This window comes from Podarcis erhardii (genome assembly GCF_964252035.2).
Source record: "Podarcis erhardii genome assembly, chromosome: 13".
In the NCBI taxonomy this organism is placed as follows: domain Eukaryota; kingdom Metazoa; phylum Chordata; class Lepidosauria; order Squamata; family Lacertidae; genus Podarcis; species Podarcis erhardii.
Genome location: NC_138502.1, coordinates 1,155,871 through 1,173,810, shown reverse-complemented (window position 1 = coordinate 1,173,810; position 17,940 = coordinate 1,155,871). Strand labels below are relative to the sequence as shown.

Here is a 17,940-nt window from a genome sequence, read left to right as displayed (position 1 = left end):
AGATATATTCCTAAATTAAGCAATGTAAGAGATTTACAATCACAAAACACGCAACACAGTAAAGTGTGGAAATATAGGCAGGTAGACCTTGAAAAATACCCCCTTCTAAGTTGCCTCCAAAGTTTCTCACTTCCTTTTGCATAGAAAAAGACCAAGTTTACTTACAAACTTTTCAAAGGTCAGATTCGTGTGCTTGCCTATACAGCAGCGATAAAACACAGGCAGCAAAACTTAGGGTGCAAACCGCCGTGGGTATTATTATTATTATTATTATTATTATTATTATTATTATTATTTATACCCCACCCTCCCCAGCCAAGGCTGGGCTCAGGGTGGCTAACAATCAATTATAAAAACAAGTTGAATGAATACAACTTAAAAACAAGATTACAATACAACAATTAAAATATTGAAACATGAAAATATTAAAATGCAGCCTCATCACAGGAGGAGAAAGGAAAAAGAAAGAGGGGGAGGAGGAAGGGAAAAACAGAAAGACGCTATACAATTTAAAAGTGAATGATTGAATGAAGGATAGTTCCAAAGTGGCAAATGTTTCTAAATCATTTGAAGGATAGGAGAACAAATAAATAATAATAATAATAATAATAATAATAATAATAATGAAATTTTATTTAATTCCCGCCCTCCCCAGCCAAAGCCGGGCTCAGAGCGTTTGGTACGGCTTCCTCTGATGATGAGGGGGAGTGGCCTAGTTAAGCCTGACAGGACAGCTTGCTACTCTATGGTATTAACCCCTTGCATTAATTAGACTTAAGCAAGTGCATTAATTAGACTTAAGCAAGTTGGCTATAGGGACGCGGGTGGCGCTGTGGGTTAAACCACAGAGCCTTGGACTTGCCGATCAGAAGGTCGGTGGTTCGAATCCCCGCAATGACGGGGTGAGCTCCCGTTGCTCGGTCCCTGCTCCTGCCCACCTAGCAGTTTGAAAGCACCTCAAAGTGCAAGTAGATAAATAGGTACCGCTCCGGCGGGAAGGTGAACGGCGTTTCCGTGCGCTGCTCTGGTTCGCCAGAAACGGCTTAGTCCTGCTGGCCACATGACCTGGAAGCTGTACTCTGGCTCCCTCGGCCAATAAAGCGAGATGAGCGCCACAACCCCAGAGTCGGCCACAACTGGACCTAATGGTCAGGGGTCCCTTTACCTTTTACTAAAAAATAAAATAAAATAAAATAAAAATCCGTCCAGTAGCACCTTAGAGACCAACTAAGTTTGTTATTGGTACGAACTTTCGTGTGTATCTGAAGAAGTGTACATGCACATGAAAGCTCATACCAATAACAAACTTAGTTGGTCTCTAAGGTGCTACTGGAAGGAATTGTTTTATTTGTTTCGACTATGGCTGACCAACATGGGATGCAGGTGGCACTGTGGGTTAAACCACAGAGCCTAGGACTTGCCAATCAGAAGGTCGACGGTTCGAATCCCCGCGACGGGGTGAGCTCCCATTGCTCGGTCCCTGCTCCTGCCAACCTAGCAGTTCGAAAGCACACCAGTGCAAGTAGATAAATAGGTACCACTCTGGCAGGAAGGTAAATGGCATTTCCGTGCGCTGCTCTGGTTCGCCAGAAGCGGCTTAGTCCTGCTGGCCACATGACCTGGAAGCTGTTCACCGGCTCCCTTGGCCAGTAAAGCGAGATGAGCGCCGCAACCCCAGAGTCGGCCACGACTGGACCTAACGGTCAGGGGTCCGCTGCCCCTTTGTCTTGCGGGATGTGGGTGCAAAACAGGTACAAGCTGCAAGCTAATGGATTTCAAAGGGAAACCCCTTCCAGGCTGTCTCCTGGCCTCACTGTGATGACATCAGGTGATTGGCACGTGGGCAGCCCTGCCCACAAGACTTGCGGGTGTCGTTGGGGTGGCGAGACCCCCTCACCCACCGGCCCCGATTCCTCCCCTTCCCGCCCCACAGATCAGGAGACCTGCACCATCTCCGGAGACCCGCACTACGCCACCTACGACGGCCGCCGCTTCGACTTCATGGGCACCTGCACGTACCTGCTTTCTGCCCCCTGCAATGCCACCTCGGGGCTGCCCGACTTCAGGGTAGAGGCCGCCAACGAGCACCGAGGCAACAACAAGCAGGTCTCGTACGTCAAGTCCGTCAGCGTGGAGGTCTATGGGACGCGGATCGGGCTGCTCAAGGGGCGCAGAGTCACGGTGAGTCCCCTCCGCCACGTTAGGAGCATCACTGGCCACTGGATCAGGCCAAAGGGGGCCCATCCAACCAGTTTCAGGATTCATATAACACTGAAAGACCTACACTGGCTCCCAGTGTGTTTCCGAGCACAATTCAAAGTTTTGGTGCTGACCATGAAAGCCCCAAACGGCCTCAAAGGTCCAGTATCCCTGAAGGAGCATCTCCACCTCCAATGTTCAGCCCGGACACTGAGGTCCAGCTCCGAGGGCCTTCTGGCGGTTCCCTCCCTGCAAGAAGTGAGGTGACAGGGAACCAGGCAGAGGGCCTTCTCGGTGGTGGCACCCGCCCTGTGGAACGCCCTCCCACCAGATGTCAAGGAAATAAACAACTACCTGACATTTAGAAGACATCTGAAGGCAGCCCTGTTCAGGGAAGTTTTTAATGTTTGAAGTTTTATTCTGTTTTTAGTCCTCAAACCACCCAGAGTAGCTGGGGGAACCCAGCCAGATGGGCAAGGTATAAATAATAAAATTGTAGTAGTAGTAGTAGTAGTAGTAGTAGTAGTAGTAGTAGTAGTAGTAATAATAATAATAATAATAATAATAATAATAATAATAATAATAATAATTTATTATTTATACCCCGCCCATCTGGCTGGGTCTCCCCGGCCACTCTGGGTGGCTTCCAACAAAGATTAAAAATACATTAAAATATCACATATTAAAAACCTCCCTTCACATGTCTTCTAAATGTCAAGTAGTTGTTTATCTATCATCTATCTATCTCTATCTATCTATCTATCATCTATCTATCTATCTATCATCTATATCTATCTATCTATCTAGATCTATCTATCATCTATCTATCTATCTATCTATCATCTATATCTATCTATCTATCTAGATCTATCTATCATCTATCTATCTATCTATCTATCATCTATATCTATCTATCTATCTATCTATCTATCTATCTATCTATATCTATATCATCTATCTATTTTACTTTTAAAAGACAACTGAAGGCGGCCCTGTTTAGGGAAGTTTTTAATGTGTGACAGTGTATTGTTTTTAATGTTCTGTTGAAAACTGCCTCCCGCAGTTTGGTCAAACTCATGCTGGGAGCTTCAAGAACACTGTCCCACCATCTCGTCCTCCGTCGTCCCCTTCTCCTTGCGCCCTCCATCTTTCCCAACATCAGGGTCTTTCCTAGGGAGTCTTCTCTTCTCATGAGGAGGCCAAAGTCTTGGAGCCTCAGCTTCAGGATCTGTCCTTCCAGGGAGCACTCAGGGCTGATTTCCTTCCGAATGGAGAGGTTTGATCTTCTTGCAGTCCATGGGACTCTCAAGAGTCTCCTCCAGCACCATAATTCAAAAGCATCCATTCTTCGGCGATCAGCCTTCTTTATGGTCCAGCTCTCACTTCCCACCTGCAATATTCGGACTCTAAACACCGTCTCCCCCCTCTGCCATTTTGATGGCTCCTCTCAGCCTCTCTGTCTCTCCCTCTCCAACGCAGGTGGACGACCAGCGTGTTACTTTGCCAGTGTCCCTGGCCGCTGGACGAGTGTCCGTGCACCTGAGCGGCACCTTCGTCCTGATCCAGACGGACTTCGACCTCTGGGTGCGCTTCGACGGGAACCACCACGCGGAAGTCTCCGTCCCCGAGGCCTACTTTGGCCAGCTCTGTGGCCTGTGTGGTGAGCAGAATGGGACGGGGTGGGCGCCTGGGGGGGGGGAAACGGACCCCCAGGATGTGAGCGGGACCAGGGAAGGGGTTCCACAATCACAGCTGTCAACTGTTCCCTTTTCTTGCGAGGAATCCTATTTGGAATAAGGGAATTTCCCTTTAAGAAAGGGAAACGTCAACAGCTATGTCCACAATTCGCCAGCGTTGTGCAGAGAAAGTCCCTGCTTTGACCTGCACCATCTCCAACCAGAGCAGGCTTCCCCAACCTGGTGCCCTCCAGATGCTTTGGACTACAACTCCCATCGTCCTCAGCTGTGCGCCCATCCTAGCATCATGCAGCCCTGCTGGTGTGCGGCCAACGGGAATGGCGCTCTAAACACAAGTCAGAGACCTGGAGCCCCTGGATACATAGTCCAGGAACGACCCCCCCCCCAATATTTTATTTTGAACTCTCAGAAAAGAGGTGGGAAACCTTTTGGTGCTGTGGGTTAAACCACAGAGCCTAGGGCTTGCCGATCAGAAGGTTGGCGGTTCGAATCCCCGCAATGACGGGGTGAGCTCCCGTTGCTCGGTCCCTGCTCCTGCCAACCTAGCAGTTCGAAAGCACGTCAAAGTGCAAGTAGATAAATAGGTACCGCTCTGGCGGGAAGGTAAACGGCGTTTCCGTGCGCTGCTCTGGTTCGACAGAAGCGGCTTCGTCATGCTGGCCACATGACCCGGAAGCTGTACGCCAGCTCCCTCGGCCAGTAAATCGAGATGAGCGCTTCAACCCCAGAGTCGTAGTGCCTAACCAAGCACAGCTCCCAGAATCCTTTGTGGGAAGCCATGATTGGCATAATAATAATAATAATAATAATAATAATAATAATAATAATAATAATAATAATTTATTATTTATACCCCGCCCATCTGGCTGAGTTTCCCCAGCCACTCTGGACGGCTCCCAATCAAGTGTTAAAAACAATACAGCATTATATATTAAAAACTTCCCTAAACAGGGCTGCCTTCAGATGTCTTTTAAAGATAGGATAGCTCCTTATTTCCTTCACATCTGGTGGGGGGGTGTTCCACAGGGCAGGCGCCACCACCAATAAGGCCCTCTGCCTGGTTCCCTGTAACTTGGCTTCTCGCAGGGAGTGAACCGCCAAAAGGCCCTCGGAGCTGGACCTCAATGTCCGGGCAGAATGATGGGGGTGGAGACGCTCCTTCAGGTCTACTGGGCCTTTGAGGCCGTTTAGGGCTTTCAAGGTCAGCACCAACACTTTGAATTGTGCTCGGAAACGTCCTGGGAGCCAATGCAGATCTCTCAGGACCGGTGTTATGTGGTCCCAGCAGCCGCTCCCAGTCCCCAGTCTAGCTGCCGCATTCTGGATTAGTTGTAGTTTCCGAGTCACCTTCAAAGGTAGCCCCACATAGAGCGCATTGCAGTAGTCCAAGCAACAGATAATCAGAGCATGCGCCACTCTGGCCAGACAGTCTGCAGGCAGGGAGGGTCTCATCCTGCGTACCAGATGGAGCTGGTAGACAGCTGCCCTGGACACAGAACTGACCTGCACCTCCATGGACAGCTGTGAGTCCAGAATGACTCCCCGGCTGCGCACCTGGTCCTTTGGGGCCACAGTTGCCCCATTCAGGACCAGGGAGTCCTCCACACTCGCCCCCCGTCCCCCAAAACAGTACTTCAGTCTTGTCAGGATTCAACCTCAGTTATAGTGTTTTAAACGCATGGTGTGAACGTTGCCTTCGAAGGGAGCTCTTCTCTTCCATTCTCCTTGCGCCCCTCACTGCACATTCTTCTTTTTCCAGGGAATTACAACGGACAATCGTCTGATGACAATCTCATGCCCGACGGCACCTCAGCCGGAAGCGATGTGAACAAGCTGGGCGAGAGCTGGCAGGTCCCGGGCACCACAGACCCAGGGTGAGTCCGCCACAGTCCGAACTAAAATCCAGGACCACCTTTTAATTTCTAGGACCTAGTTGGGGAAAGTGGGTCACAGACAAGGTGTGGGGGGGGGCTGACAAAGGAGGGTAAGGATAGATAGACCTTCTGCAATAATAATAATAATAATAATAATAATAATAATAATAATAATAATTTTTATTTATATCCCGCCCTCCCCAGCCGAAGCTGGGCTCAGGGCGGCTAACAACAATCAAAATAATCCAACGATTCTAAAAACATTTCATTATAAAAATTAATTAAAATCAAATCGATGGCAACCAATAAGCAAAATTCTGTGCAGATTGCCAGAGGAGGGGGGTCAGGCTGCGCCCTGACCAAAGGCCTGGTGGAACAGCTCTGTCTTGCAGGCCCTGCGGAAAGATGTCAGGTCCCGCAGGGCCCTGGTCTCTTGGGACAGAGCGTTCCACCAGATTGGAGCCGCGGCCAAAAAGGCCCTGGCTCTAGTTGAGGCCAGCCTAACCTCTCTGTGGCCTGGGATCTTCAAGATGTTTTTATTTGAGGACTGTAAGTTCCTCTGTGGGACACACCAGAAGAGGCGGTCCTGTAGGTACGAGGGTCCTAGGCCGTATAGGGCTTTAAAGGTTAAAACCAGCACCTTAAACCTGATCCTGTACTCCACCGGGAGCCAGTGCAGCTGGTATAGTACCGGGTGAATGTGATCTCGCAGCGAAGACCCCATAAGGAGTCTCGCTGCGGCATTCTGCACCCGCTGGAGTTTCTGGGTCAGTCTCAAGGGCAGCCCCACGTAGAGCGAGTTACAATAATCCAGGCTGGAGGTGACCGTCGCGTGGATCATAGTGGCTAGGTCAGGGCGAGAGAGATAAGGGGCCAACTGCTTAGCTTGGCGGAGATGAAAAAATGCTGCCTTTGTTATAGCTGTAATCTGCGCCTCCATAGAGAGGGAGGTATCGAAGATTACACCCAAACTCTTAACGGGCGATGCTGGCACTAATTGCACCCCCGCAAGAGATGGGAGTTGCCCCCTCAATCCCATATCGTCCCGTCCCAGCCAGAGGACCTCTGTCTTCGAAGGATTTAACTTCAACCAGCTCCCACGTAACCATCCAGCCACAGCTTCCAGACATCTGGTCAGTGTGTCTGGGGCCGAGTCAGGATGGCCATCCATCAACAGATAGAGTTGGGTGTCATCGGCATACTGATGGCAACCCAGCCCAAAACTCCGGACAAGCTCCGGAAAATGCAAATGCCAGTAAACCCCCTGTCCTCTGATGTGCCCATTTCACAGCTGCACCAACTCAGGAGACCCAGGAGAGTGTGACAAGGACATCGAGGACGATGCGAAGAAACCTACGAGTTGCGGGATCCTCACAGACCCTCAAGGTGAGATTTGGGTTCCCTGGAGAGGAACCTGGTTCCCACAGGAGAGCCAGGACTTTCGAGACAGGTTGTTTGGGGAGGTTACAGATACGTCCATTTTTGTTCTCTGTGTTTCTTGGTTTTGCAATCTTCCTTCTCTCCTCAGCAGCTTTTGTTTAATCCTCTTGAAAATTTGCCCGCATTTTTCGGTGTGACTTCTTCCTGTTGTTACAAATATTAAACTTATCGTTTTCCTTTTTGGTAAGAGTAACTAACAGAAAATATTTTGCATACATTTTTGACCAATTTACACATTTTTCCAAGCGTTTCCCCCTTGAATGCATTTTTGAAAATGTTATTATATGATTATTATTTTTGGTACCTAGCTCAGGGTGGCGAACCCCAGTAAAATTACAGTAAAAACATAACGGGGGGGGGGGACCCAATTTAGAATACAGGTTAATATGCAATTTAAAACGCAGCCTCATTTTAAAAGTAACCATAAGGGGAGGGAAACAGAAGAGTCAGACTGAGTCCAAACCAAAGGCCTGGTGGAACAGCTCTGTCTTGCAGGCCCTGCGGAAAGATGTCAGGTCCCGCAGGGCCCTAGTCTCTTGTGACAGAGCGTTCCACCAAGTCGGGGCCAGTGCTGAAAAGACCCTGGCCCTAGCTGAAACCAATCTAACCTCCTTGCAACCTGGGACCTCCAAAATGTTGTCATTTGTGGACCTTAAGGTCCTCCGCGGGGCGTACCAGGAGAGGCGGAAGATGGAGCAAGCTGGCTCTCTGCTGCTCCAGAGGGTAGGGCCCGAACTAATAGATTCAAATTGCAGGAAAGGAGATTTTGACTAAACTGTAGGAAGGACGTTCTGACGGGGAGAGAGGTTCAGCAGCAAAAATGGCTGCTCTGGAAATATGGTAGGGCTCTCCTTCGTTGGAGGTTGGATCTGTCAAGTGCAATTCCTGCATTTCAGGGGGTGGACTAGAGGACCTTTGGAGTGCCCTTCCAACTATGATTCCTGGGTCCTCTGAGAGGGAAGCACAGACTCTTGGGGAACTTACAGTAGCCCACCCAACCCCCAGTGTGGGATCTAACTCATTTACTCTCCTTCCTCGCTCTAGGTCCGTTTGCCCCATGCCACAACAAGGTCCCCCCCGAGGGGGCGTTTCAGAACTGCGTGTACGATCTCTGTGCCACCGGGGGGGACACGGGCTCTCTCTGCTTCGCCCTGCAGTCCTATGCCGATAGGTGTGCCCAAGCCGGAATTCCCATCGCCTGGAGGAACAGCAGCTTCTGCCGTAATTATTTCTCTCATTTACATATAATAATAACAACAACAATAATAATAACAATAACAACAATAATATTTTTTTATTATTTACACCCCGCCCTCCCCAGCCAAGACCGGGCTCAGGGCGGCTAACAACCAATAATAAAAACAAGTTGATTAAAATACAATTTAAAAGATGAAGATACAACATTAAAACAATTAGGGTGCAATCTCTTCATAGGAGGAGAAAGGAAAAAAGAAAGAGGGGGAGGGAATCAAACTGATTCCAAACCAAAGGCCAGGAGGAACAACTCTGTCTTACAGGCCCTGCGGAAAGAAATCAGATCCTGCAGGGCCCGGGTCTCATGAGACAGAGCGTTCCACCAGGCCGGAGCCAGTGCTGAAAAGTCCCTGGCTCTGGCTGAGGCTAATCTAACTTCCTTTCTAATTTTCTAATTACAGTGGTGCCTTGCAAGACGAAATTAATCCGTTCCGCGAGTCTCTTTGTCTTGCGGTTTTTTCGTCTTGCGAAGCACGGCTATTAGCGGCTTAGCGGCGATTAACGGCTTAGCGGCTTTAAGAAAAAGGAAACAAACTCGCAAGAACTCGCAAGACGTTTCGTCTTGCAAAGCAAGCCCATAGGGAAATTCGTCTTGCGGAACAACTCAAAAAACGGAAAACTCTTTCGTCTTGCGAGGTATTGGTCTTGCGAGGTATTTGTCTTGCGAGGTACCATTGTATAACTTAAATCTCCACAAAGTCTGCTGCAGACATCAATCAAAACAAGTCCAGGTATGTGTTTCTCAAAGGAGGACAGTATCATTGCTTTATTCAATCTTCCTTCCTTCCTTCCTCCAGCCCTGAACTGCCCTCCTGGCAGCAACTACACATCTTGTGGCCCAGCCTGCCCTGCCACCTGCACGGAGCCCCCCTCCCGGAACAGCTGCAACCTGCCCTGCGTGGAGGGCTGTATCTGCAACGAGGGCTTCGTCCTCAGCGGAGACCAGTGTGTCCCCCTGGACCAGTGTGGCTGCACAGACCCCAGCGGCCAATACCATCCGGTGAGAAGCGGGGGGACCCAAGCGGGCAGTACCTTCTGGCGAGAGGGAGGGGGACAGAGGGGTTTGCTTCCTGCAGATGACCCAAGATTCCTGGGTTTTGTGAAAAGAGAGGCCTCTTATTCCTGGCTTCCTTCATCTCATGGTGCTTCAGCGAGTGGCATAAGCAAGGCAGACAAGCGTCCCTTCTCCCCAAAATACCCATTTTCGGGTCACCACCCTGTAGGGTGCAGAACCACGAGCAGTGATCCACCTGTTCTTACCCTTTGTGTAATCTGCTCTAGGGTCCTGGAAGTGAAGGTTCTTGGGTGCTCCTCAAGGTGGGGGAGGGCGGTGGGTGGGGTTCACAGCAGGACACCTGGGTCCTTTCCTCACTGACCCTCCCCCCTCCCTGCTCCTCAGGTTGGTGAGAGCTGGATGGGGAACAGCAACTGCACCCAGCGTTGTACCTGTGCGCCTCTCAACAACATCACCTGCGAGGAGTGGAGCTGCAGCCCCATCCAGGAATGTCAGCCCGTCGAGGGGCTCCTGGGTTGCCAAGACACCGGTAAGGACCCCTTTTCTCTCTTGGCCTCCTTCCCAGAGCGTTGCATTCCGAAGGAAGGATTGGACCCTGATTAAGAAAATACACACGAGGCTTGGCCAGCAAGACTCTGGGAGGAAGTGCCAATAATAATCCTCTCCACCCCTCGGCCCAGGTCGTTTTATTCACAAAAGAACTTTTAACACAGTGTTCGTAAGAACCAATCAGATTTCCTCTGAGCATTTCAAAAAAACCCACCGCGTGGGACAAAGTTAGATCAGAGAAATCCTTTTAACTACAAAGACTACTTGGAGCATGCATACATGTTCAGGCTAAATAAAACAGGAATCAAGGAGGAATGCATTTAGCAAACCCCGGAAGTCATAAACAGGCCGGGAACAGGAAAGGAAGGACAGACAGACAAGGAAAGATAGTATCTGTTGTTGTTTAGTCGTGTCCGCCTCTTCGTGACCCCCTGGACCAGAGCACGCCAGGCCCTCCTGTCTTCCACTGCCTCCCACAGTCTGGTCAAACACATGCTGGTCTCTTCCAGAATACTGTCCCACCATCTCGTCCTCTGTCGTCCCCTTCTCCTCGTGCCTTCCATCTTTCCCAACATCAGGGTCTTTTCCAGGGGTCTTCTCTTCTCACGAGGTGACCAAAGTCTTGGAGCCTCAGCTTCAGGATCTGTCCTTCCAGGGAGCACTCAGGGCTGATTTCCTTCCGAATGGAGAGGTTTGATCTTCTTGCAGTCCATGGGACTCTCAAGAGTCTCCTCCAGCACCAGAATTCAAAAGCATCAGTTCTTCAGAGATCAGATAGGATCAGATCAGATAGGTGGGGATCAGATAGTATCTACCTAAAGATTAACAAAAGCTACATCAAAGTTACCTCCTACCTTTATGGACCAGGATGCCTGGTGAAGCAACCGGCCTGTGTTTTAGAATGCTTATACGTGCCTGTCAGGCGTAGAGAAATGGACAGTAGAGAAAACGGGGCAGAGATGCAGAGGCTTGTGGGATTTGATCAGAAATTATTGTCAGTGACTCGAACCCAGTCAAGCCCATGCTTTCATCGCGGAGACAATGGCTTGCTGCATTTTTCATAATTCCTCATAGCAATCCCACCTGACCACCACATGCGAGCCAGCTGCGTCCGCTGGACAACGGATCCCTGCAGCAAAGTAATGTTCCACATATGTCTTTGCAAAATATAGTTGCTGCATGCAGGTATCAGACGAAAGAACTTAAGACAAGGATTCCTGGAATAATACCTTGTTGGTTTGTTGGTTTGTTTTTTTAAAATATTTATTTAAGTTTCGAAAAGGTTACAAAAATATAAAAGAGAAAAAGAAAAGAACAAAAAATACAAAATACACACAAAAAAAATAAAAAAATGTAAAAATATAAAAACAATTTAGAAAAAAAAGTCATCCTTTCCATATCTTAACTTTCATTTACTTGTTTCCCTGACCTCCTCACACCTCCCTTTTTTGTATTCTAGTTCAATTAGTAATTTCAGCAAATCCTTTCCATTTTTTCTTTTATCTTGATAATTCATCTTAATATATTATAACTTTGCATTTTCACCTAATAACACTCAATTTTCAATTAAATAATTTATCTTAAAAAACCTAACCTGTTAATTAAGTCAGCAAATCCTTCCATCTTTCACTACTATATTCTGTCATTCAATTTGCCTTAATTTATTTTAACCTTATCTTACCATAAAATACCTTAAAGCTTAAAACTTAATACTTATTTGTACATAACTCCATATTATTTCTACTAAAGCCAAATAGTTTCCTTCCAACCTTTTTCCTAATATTCACTAATTTTACACTAATTTCCAAAATAAAACTTTAAATTTTTTATTCCAATCTTCATCCAGCGTCTCTTTTTCCTGGTCTCGGGTTATGTCAGTCCTTATTGTCCTTTTCTTCTGGTCCATCAACCTGGTAATCTTATGTCCGAGGCTCTTAAGTCTCTGCCATGTCCCTTCTGCAGATCTTCTTCTTGTTTATACTTGCACTTTACCTTCTCTTTTGTTGATCTCTTTCTTAGTTTCTTTCCTTGTTTTGCCCTGCTGGGCTTCATCAGACATGCATACTCTAAATAATACAGATAAACATAATAAGAGAAGGGGGCCGACGCCTTGTTTCCCTGACCCCCCTCTCTTTGTCCTCCAGGAGTGGCTGCCTGCCACGTGGCCGGCGACCCCCACTACTACACTTTCGATGGCACCATGGTCTCCTTCATGGGCACCTGCACTTACACCTTGGTGACGCTGTGCCACAGCGACCCCCGCCTCCCGGCCTTCAACATCACCGCCAAAAATGAGGAGCGGGGCCAGCCCGAAGCCTCCTACCTCCGCCTCGTGACCGTGGAGGTTGCCGGAGCCACAATCACCCTGCAGAAAAGTCGGCGGGTGCTGGTAAGGCCGCTTGCCTGAATGCGGGAGGGCAGAAGCAGAGGTCATTTGTGAGGTGGGGGGGTGTCTGCAAGGTTGCTTTATTTTTATGAGGGGCAGGGAGGGCTCCTGTCGAACGTCGGAAGGTTCGGGACAGGTAAAAAAGAAAGTCATTCTTCACACAGCGCGTAGCTAAACTATGGAACTCCCTGCCACAAGAGGCAGCGATGACAGCAAACCTAGATGGCTTTAAAAGGGGATTAAATGAATTAAACAAATTCTTGGGTGGTGGGGAGATGGGATATAAAGGTAAAGGGTAAAGGGACCCCTGACCGTTAGGTTCAGTCGTGACCAACTCTGAGGTTGCGGCGCTCTTTTCGCTTTATTGGCTGAGGGAGCCAGTGTACAGCTTCCGGGTCATGTGGCCAGCAGGACTAAGCCGCTTCTGGCAAACCAGAGCAGCGCATGGAAACGCCGTTTACCTTCCCGCCAGAGCGGTACCTATTTATCTACTTGCACTTTGAGGTGCTTTTGAACTGCAAGGTTGGCAGGAGCAGGGACCCAGCAACGGGAGCTCACCCCGTCATTGCGGGGATTCGAACCGCTGACCTTCTGATCGGCAAGTCCTGGGCTCTGTGGTTTAACCCACAGTGTCACCCATGTCCCTGCTTTAAAAGGTGATTTAAAAGGGGATTAAACAAATTATTGGGTGGTGGGGAGATGGGATATAGATGTACAGGAATGAATGAATGAATGAATGAATGAAGACAGCCTCGTTCCACCTCGATCTCTCGTCTCACCACAGATAGATGGCCAACGTGTCCGGACCCCCGTGGAGGGCCGCATTCCTGGGGTCTCCATCACCACCAGCGGGATCTACGTGGTCCTGGAGACCAATTTCGGGCTGGTGGTCAAGTTTGACGGAAACCATCACCTGGAGATCCAGCTGCCTGGAACTTACTTTGACAAGGTAACTAGCGACTCGGCCGCAATGGCTGCGCTCTGCTTCCAAAGGCCAGTTGCTGGAAGCCCCAGAAAGGGAGAGTTGCTCTTGTGCTCAGATCCTGCTAGAGGGGCTGTGGGCCTGATCCAGCATCCTGTTCTTGTCCCCAGTGTCAGTTTGCATTTCTTCGTCCAAAAAGTATTGATCTGATGTGTAGAGATCTATCCTGTTCTGCTTAATTCAAGAGGGTTCTGGAAGGTTTCTTCTCTGTGTGAAAGAAGGTTCTTGTTTGGGTTATATACCTTCCGAGAAGCTGAGTACAGCTGGTTTAAACTAGTTCTATTATCTGTCTGTCAAGGTCACGCTGACTATAATCGTCAGGCCAGAAGGAGCCTAGGTTTCACTTTCTGGTGTGGTGTCCTGTTCTGTATATAGTGCTAAGTTTTAGTCTTCTTATAAGTTGTAAGTTTGAAGTTTTCTGCAAGTGGATTTTTTATGGACAGTTCCAATCCTGAATGTGTTGGATTTGTGACCATTATGCTCATTTGCCTTCAGTAGCAGTAGAGCTCTGCTGGATGAAGTACAATTGCCTCTGGCCTATTTTGGGGGAATCCTGCAATGTGTTTAAGTTTTTCCTCCATATGCAGCTGGTCACCCAGCCCACCTATCCCTTTGACCCTCTCCTCCCCCCTACCACATGCCCCTTCCCCTCTGAAACCCCCTCGCCATCTTTTTTGGACCAGTTTTGCTTTGTTTATCATCCTGGGCACCTACACAAATTTTCCTCTGCCCTTTAGACTTTTCCGGTCTGTTTCCGAGCACTTTTTCTTTCGGCCCACCATTTCCCCCTGTGAAAACCCGCTCCTTTAAGCTATCAGAAACCCATGGGAAACAGGGACAAACCTGCTTTTGTCTCCAAGTCCAAATGATTTCTGGATCCCACCTGCGCCCCGAGAGCCTCCCTGTTGGTTTTCTGTCTCCCTGCCGATTTAATGCATCCTGCACAAAGGCCATAGAAGGGACGTGGGTGGCGCTGTGGGTTAAACCACAGAGCCTAGGACTTGCCGATCAGAAGGTCAGCGGTTCGAATCCCCGCGACGGGGTGAGCTCCCGTTGCTCGGTCCCTGCTCCTGCCCACCTAGCAGTTCGAAAGCACACCAGTGCAAGTAGATAAATAGGTACCGCTCCGGTGGGAAGGTAAACGGCATTTCCGTGCACTGCTCTGGTTTGCCAGAAGCAGCTTAGTCATGCTGGCCACATGACCCGGAAGCTGTACGCCCGCTCCCTCGGCCAGTAAAGCGAGATGAGCGCCGCAACCCCAGAGTCGGCCATGACTGGACCTAATGGTCAGGGGTCCTTTTACCTTTACTTTCCACAAAGGCCATAACAACCCCCTTCCCATCCCCAGGTGTGTGGGATGTGCGGCAGCTTCAACAACCAGAGCGGAGATGACCTCCTGATGCCGAACGGGCACTTGGCCACCAACGCCAGTCAGTTTGGAAACAGCTGGAAGGCACCGGGAGACACTGACCCAGGGTGAGGAGGCAGGGGCATGCGATGGTGTGGCCTAGAGCACTCTGGCCAGGGAGGGTGGGAACCTCATAGCTGTCACCTTACAGATGTGAAAATAAGGGACCAGCAGCCTTGAAAATAAGGGATCAGCAGCCAAAATAAGGGATTTCCGAGCACAGCTATGATCAACTTCTGAGCCCCTCCGAGCCAAAGGCAGAAAGCCCAGCCAGCAGCCAAACGAAGCCTCAAGCGGTGGTTCCCACAGCGCAGCAACCCGGCAAAGGGGATGCAGCAAGGAAAATCACCGTCCCCTCTCCCCTGGGAAGCGCTGAGCAAAGGCGAGTCCCCAGGCAAGGCGGCCGATTTGATTGGCACAAGGCATGCAAGCTCCACCCCCCAGTCGTTCTCAGACTCCTTATTGGGTGAGCAACGCAGCCAAGCAACACAGCTGGAGCCTCCCTCCTCCCTGGCCGGCAGAGAGGGAGGGAGGGAGGGAGAGGAGCTGCTTCCTTTGAAACCCGGGAAATTGAAGGGACATCATCAATAAGGGACAGCAGCGGGACACGGCGCTGGGATAAGGGACTGTCCCGCCAAATAAGGGACAGTTGACAGCTATGGGCGGGGTATGAATAAAATTTATTATTATTATTATTATTATTAACTCCCTTGGGCTGCCTTTGAGGGCCCGTGTGCACAATGAGGGTTTTGAGGAGGTTGCCGCGGGCGGCAGTCACAAAATGGCCGCTGTGGCGGTGTCGAAACACAAAATGGCTGCCACAAGGGCGACCAAGGTGATTGAGGGCCTGATGAAGAACGGTGGAGGGAGGTGGGTATGTTTAGCCTAGAGAACGGTAGACTGAGACTGGATAGGATAGCCACCTTCCAAAATCTGAAGGGACGACACACAGAAGATGGATCACTCTTGTTTCTTCCTGCTACAGGATGGCTTAAAAGTTACAAGAAAGGCGATTCTGACTAGACGTTAGGAATAACTTTCAGACTCCCTTGGAAGGCGGTGGTTCTCTGCTTTAAGTAGAGGATGGGTGGCCGGCTGCAAGGGAATTTTTAGCTGCGATTCCTCAATTTCAGGGGGTTGGACTAGATGACCACTGGAGGTCCCTGCCAACAACCCTATGATTCTTTGACAGAAAGCTTTCCCATACATTATCATCTACGTTGTGTGATTAATGATGGGCGAGTTAAGTTCTTCCCAGACCAGTTCTTTCCCTCTCCCATCAGTCAGAGGGTCAAACTAGGACGTGGGGGGGAGCAGGGTTCGAATCTCCCCATGGCCACTACGAAGCTCCCTGGAGGACCTTGGGAGCCAGTCACCCTCAGCCTTACCCACCTTGCAGGGTCGCTGTGAGAATAAAATGGGGAGAACCCCTAAGCTCCTTGGGGGAGAATAGGTGGGGTTCAAATTCTGTGGTTGTCATTCCTGCATTGCTGGGGGAGGGGTTGGTCTAGATGGCCCTTGGGGGTCCCTTCCAACCCTACGGTTCTGTTAGATGTAAAATGAACAAACAACACCCTCGCCCCCCCTCCTTCTGCCCCCAGCTGCCAGCCAGACAACCGCGAGGACCTGGAGCCCCCCTGCACGGCCCAGGAGATGGAGCGCCTTCGCGGCCAGTGCCGTGAGATCCTGGGGCCCAAGTACCAGCCCTGCCACGGCACCATCGACCCCCAGCCCTTCTTCCAGAACTGCCTGTACGACATGTGTGAGTACCAGGGCATGGCCTCCGTGCTCTGCGACAACATCCAGTCCTACGTGGAGGCCTGCAAGAGCCAAGGCGTGGACAGCATCTCGTGGAGGAACAGCACCTTCTGCCGTGAGTCAAAGGCCCCCCAAAGTAGCTCACACTGAGTGTCAGGAGTTCAGCCTACATTCAAGTAGGACCCCTGGCAGAGACACATGCCCAGCTGGCATGTTCTCTTCCTCCTGGTCGATTGATTGGGAGTTTTGTAAGCTTTCTTCAGCCCGAACATCACAGCGACCAATGCCAACCGACACCGGCACACTTAGGGATCCGCAGAGTTTGCGCAGTTTGCATAACAGACCTCAGCAACTCAGCATTTTGGCTAGGGAAAGGGAAAGGGACCCCTGACCGTTAGGTCCAGTCGTGGCCGACTCTGGGGTTGCGGCGCTCATCTCGCTTTACTGGCTGAGGGAGCCGGTGTACAGCTTCTGGGTCATGTGGCCAGCAGGACTAAGCCGCTTCTGGCGAACCAGAGCAGCGCATGGAAACGCCGTTTACCTTCCCGCCAGAGCGGTACCTATTTATCTACTTGCACTTTGACGTGCTTTCGAACTGCTAGGTGGGCAGGAGCAGGGACCGAGCAACGGGAGCTCACCCCATCGCGGGGATTCGAACCGCCGACCTTCTGATTGGCAAGTCCTAGGCTCAGTGATTTAACCCACAGCGCCACTCTAGCATTTTGGCTAATCTACTTTATTTACATATAAACACACAGAGCACTGCAACATGGCTCCCTCTCTCTCTAGCAGCATCAGACAGCAAAGAGAAAAAGGACATTAGTCCCACTTCATGGAACACAGGAACACAAACATCCTGTCTCTTGGAGTGAAAACATATACCATCATGTAACAGACAACAATCCCATGACTGCAATCATGGAGCAGGAATTCTAACAGTGAGGAGGCCTCGCTCGAGAGGCTTGCAAGCTCAGGGCTGTTTGATGAGCTGCTAAAGGGGTTCCTCATGGAGAAGCCTTGCTGCCAAGCTGGAAGCAATTGTAGAAGCAGAACCTGAAAGCAGGAATCTTTTAATTAACGAGGCAGGGGACCTTTTTCGGTGTACGGGATCACCTTTTAATTACCATATTTTTTGCTCTATAAGATGCACCAGACCACAAGACGCACCTAGTTTTTGGAGGAGGAAAACAAGAAAAAAAATATTCTGAATCCCAGAAGCCAGAACAGCAAGAGGGATCTCTGCACAGTGAAAGCAGCAATCCCTCTTGCTGTTCTGGCTTCTGGGATAGCTGCGCAGCCTGCATTCGCTCCGTAAGACGCACACACATTTCCCCTTACTTTTTAGGAGGGACAAAGTGAGTCTTATAGAGCAAAAAAT

At 49.7% G+C, this 17,940-nt stretch overlaps 1 protein-coding gene and 1 long non-coding RNA gene across 2 annotated transcripts in view; both read left to right on the top strand.

The window, feature by feature from the left end:
* The window catches only part of LOC309326848, a 101,409-nt gene that overhangs the window by 54,064 nt on the left and 29,405 nt on the right, over positions 1 to 17,940 (top strand). The window lies entirely within an intron of this gene.
* Positions 2,000 to 17,940, top strand: part of ZAN (zonadhesin) — a 36,591-nt gene continuing 20,650 nt past the window's right edge. Inside the window, exons 1-11 of the mRNA XM_081835629.1 lie at positions 2,000 to 2,181; positions 3,679 to 3,859; positions 5,656 to 5,770; positions 7,062 to 7,156; positions 8,255 to 8,431; positions 9,262 to 9,464; positions 9,864 to 10,008; positions 12,173 to 12,417; positions 13,199 to 13,363; positions 14,745 to 14,872; positions 16,406 to 16,677. Coding sequence (XP_081691755.1) covers positions 2,002 to 2,181; positions 3,679 to 3,859; positions 5,656 to 5,770; positions 7,062 to 7,156; positions 8,255 to 8,431; positions 9,262 to 9,464; positions 9,864 to 10,008; positions 12,173 to 12,417; positions 13,199 to 13,363; positions 14,745 to 14,872; positions 16,406 to 16,677 — 1,906 coding nt within the window. The 5' untranslated portion in view covers positions 2,000 to 2,001. The remainder of the gene's footprint in view (positions 2,182 to 3,678; positions 3,860 to 5,655; positions 5,771 to 7,061; positions 7,157 to 8,254; positions 8,432 to 9,261; positions 9,465 to 9,863; positions 10,009 to 12,172; positions 12,418 to 13,198; positions 13,364 to 14,744; positions 14,873 to 16,405; positions 16,678 to 17,940) is intronic.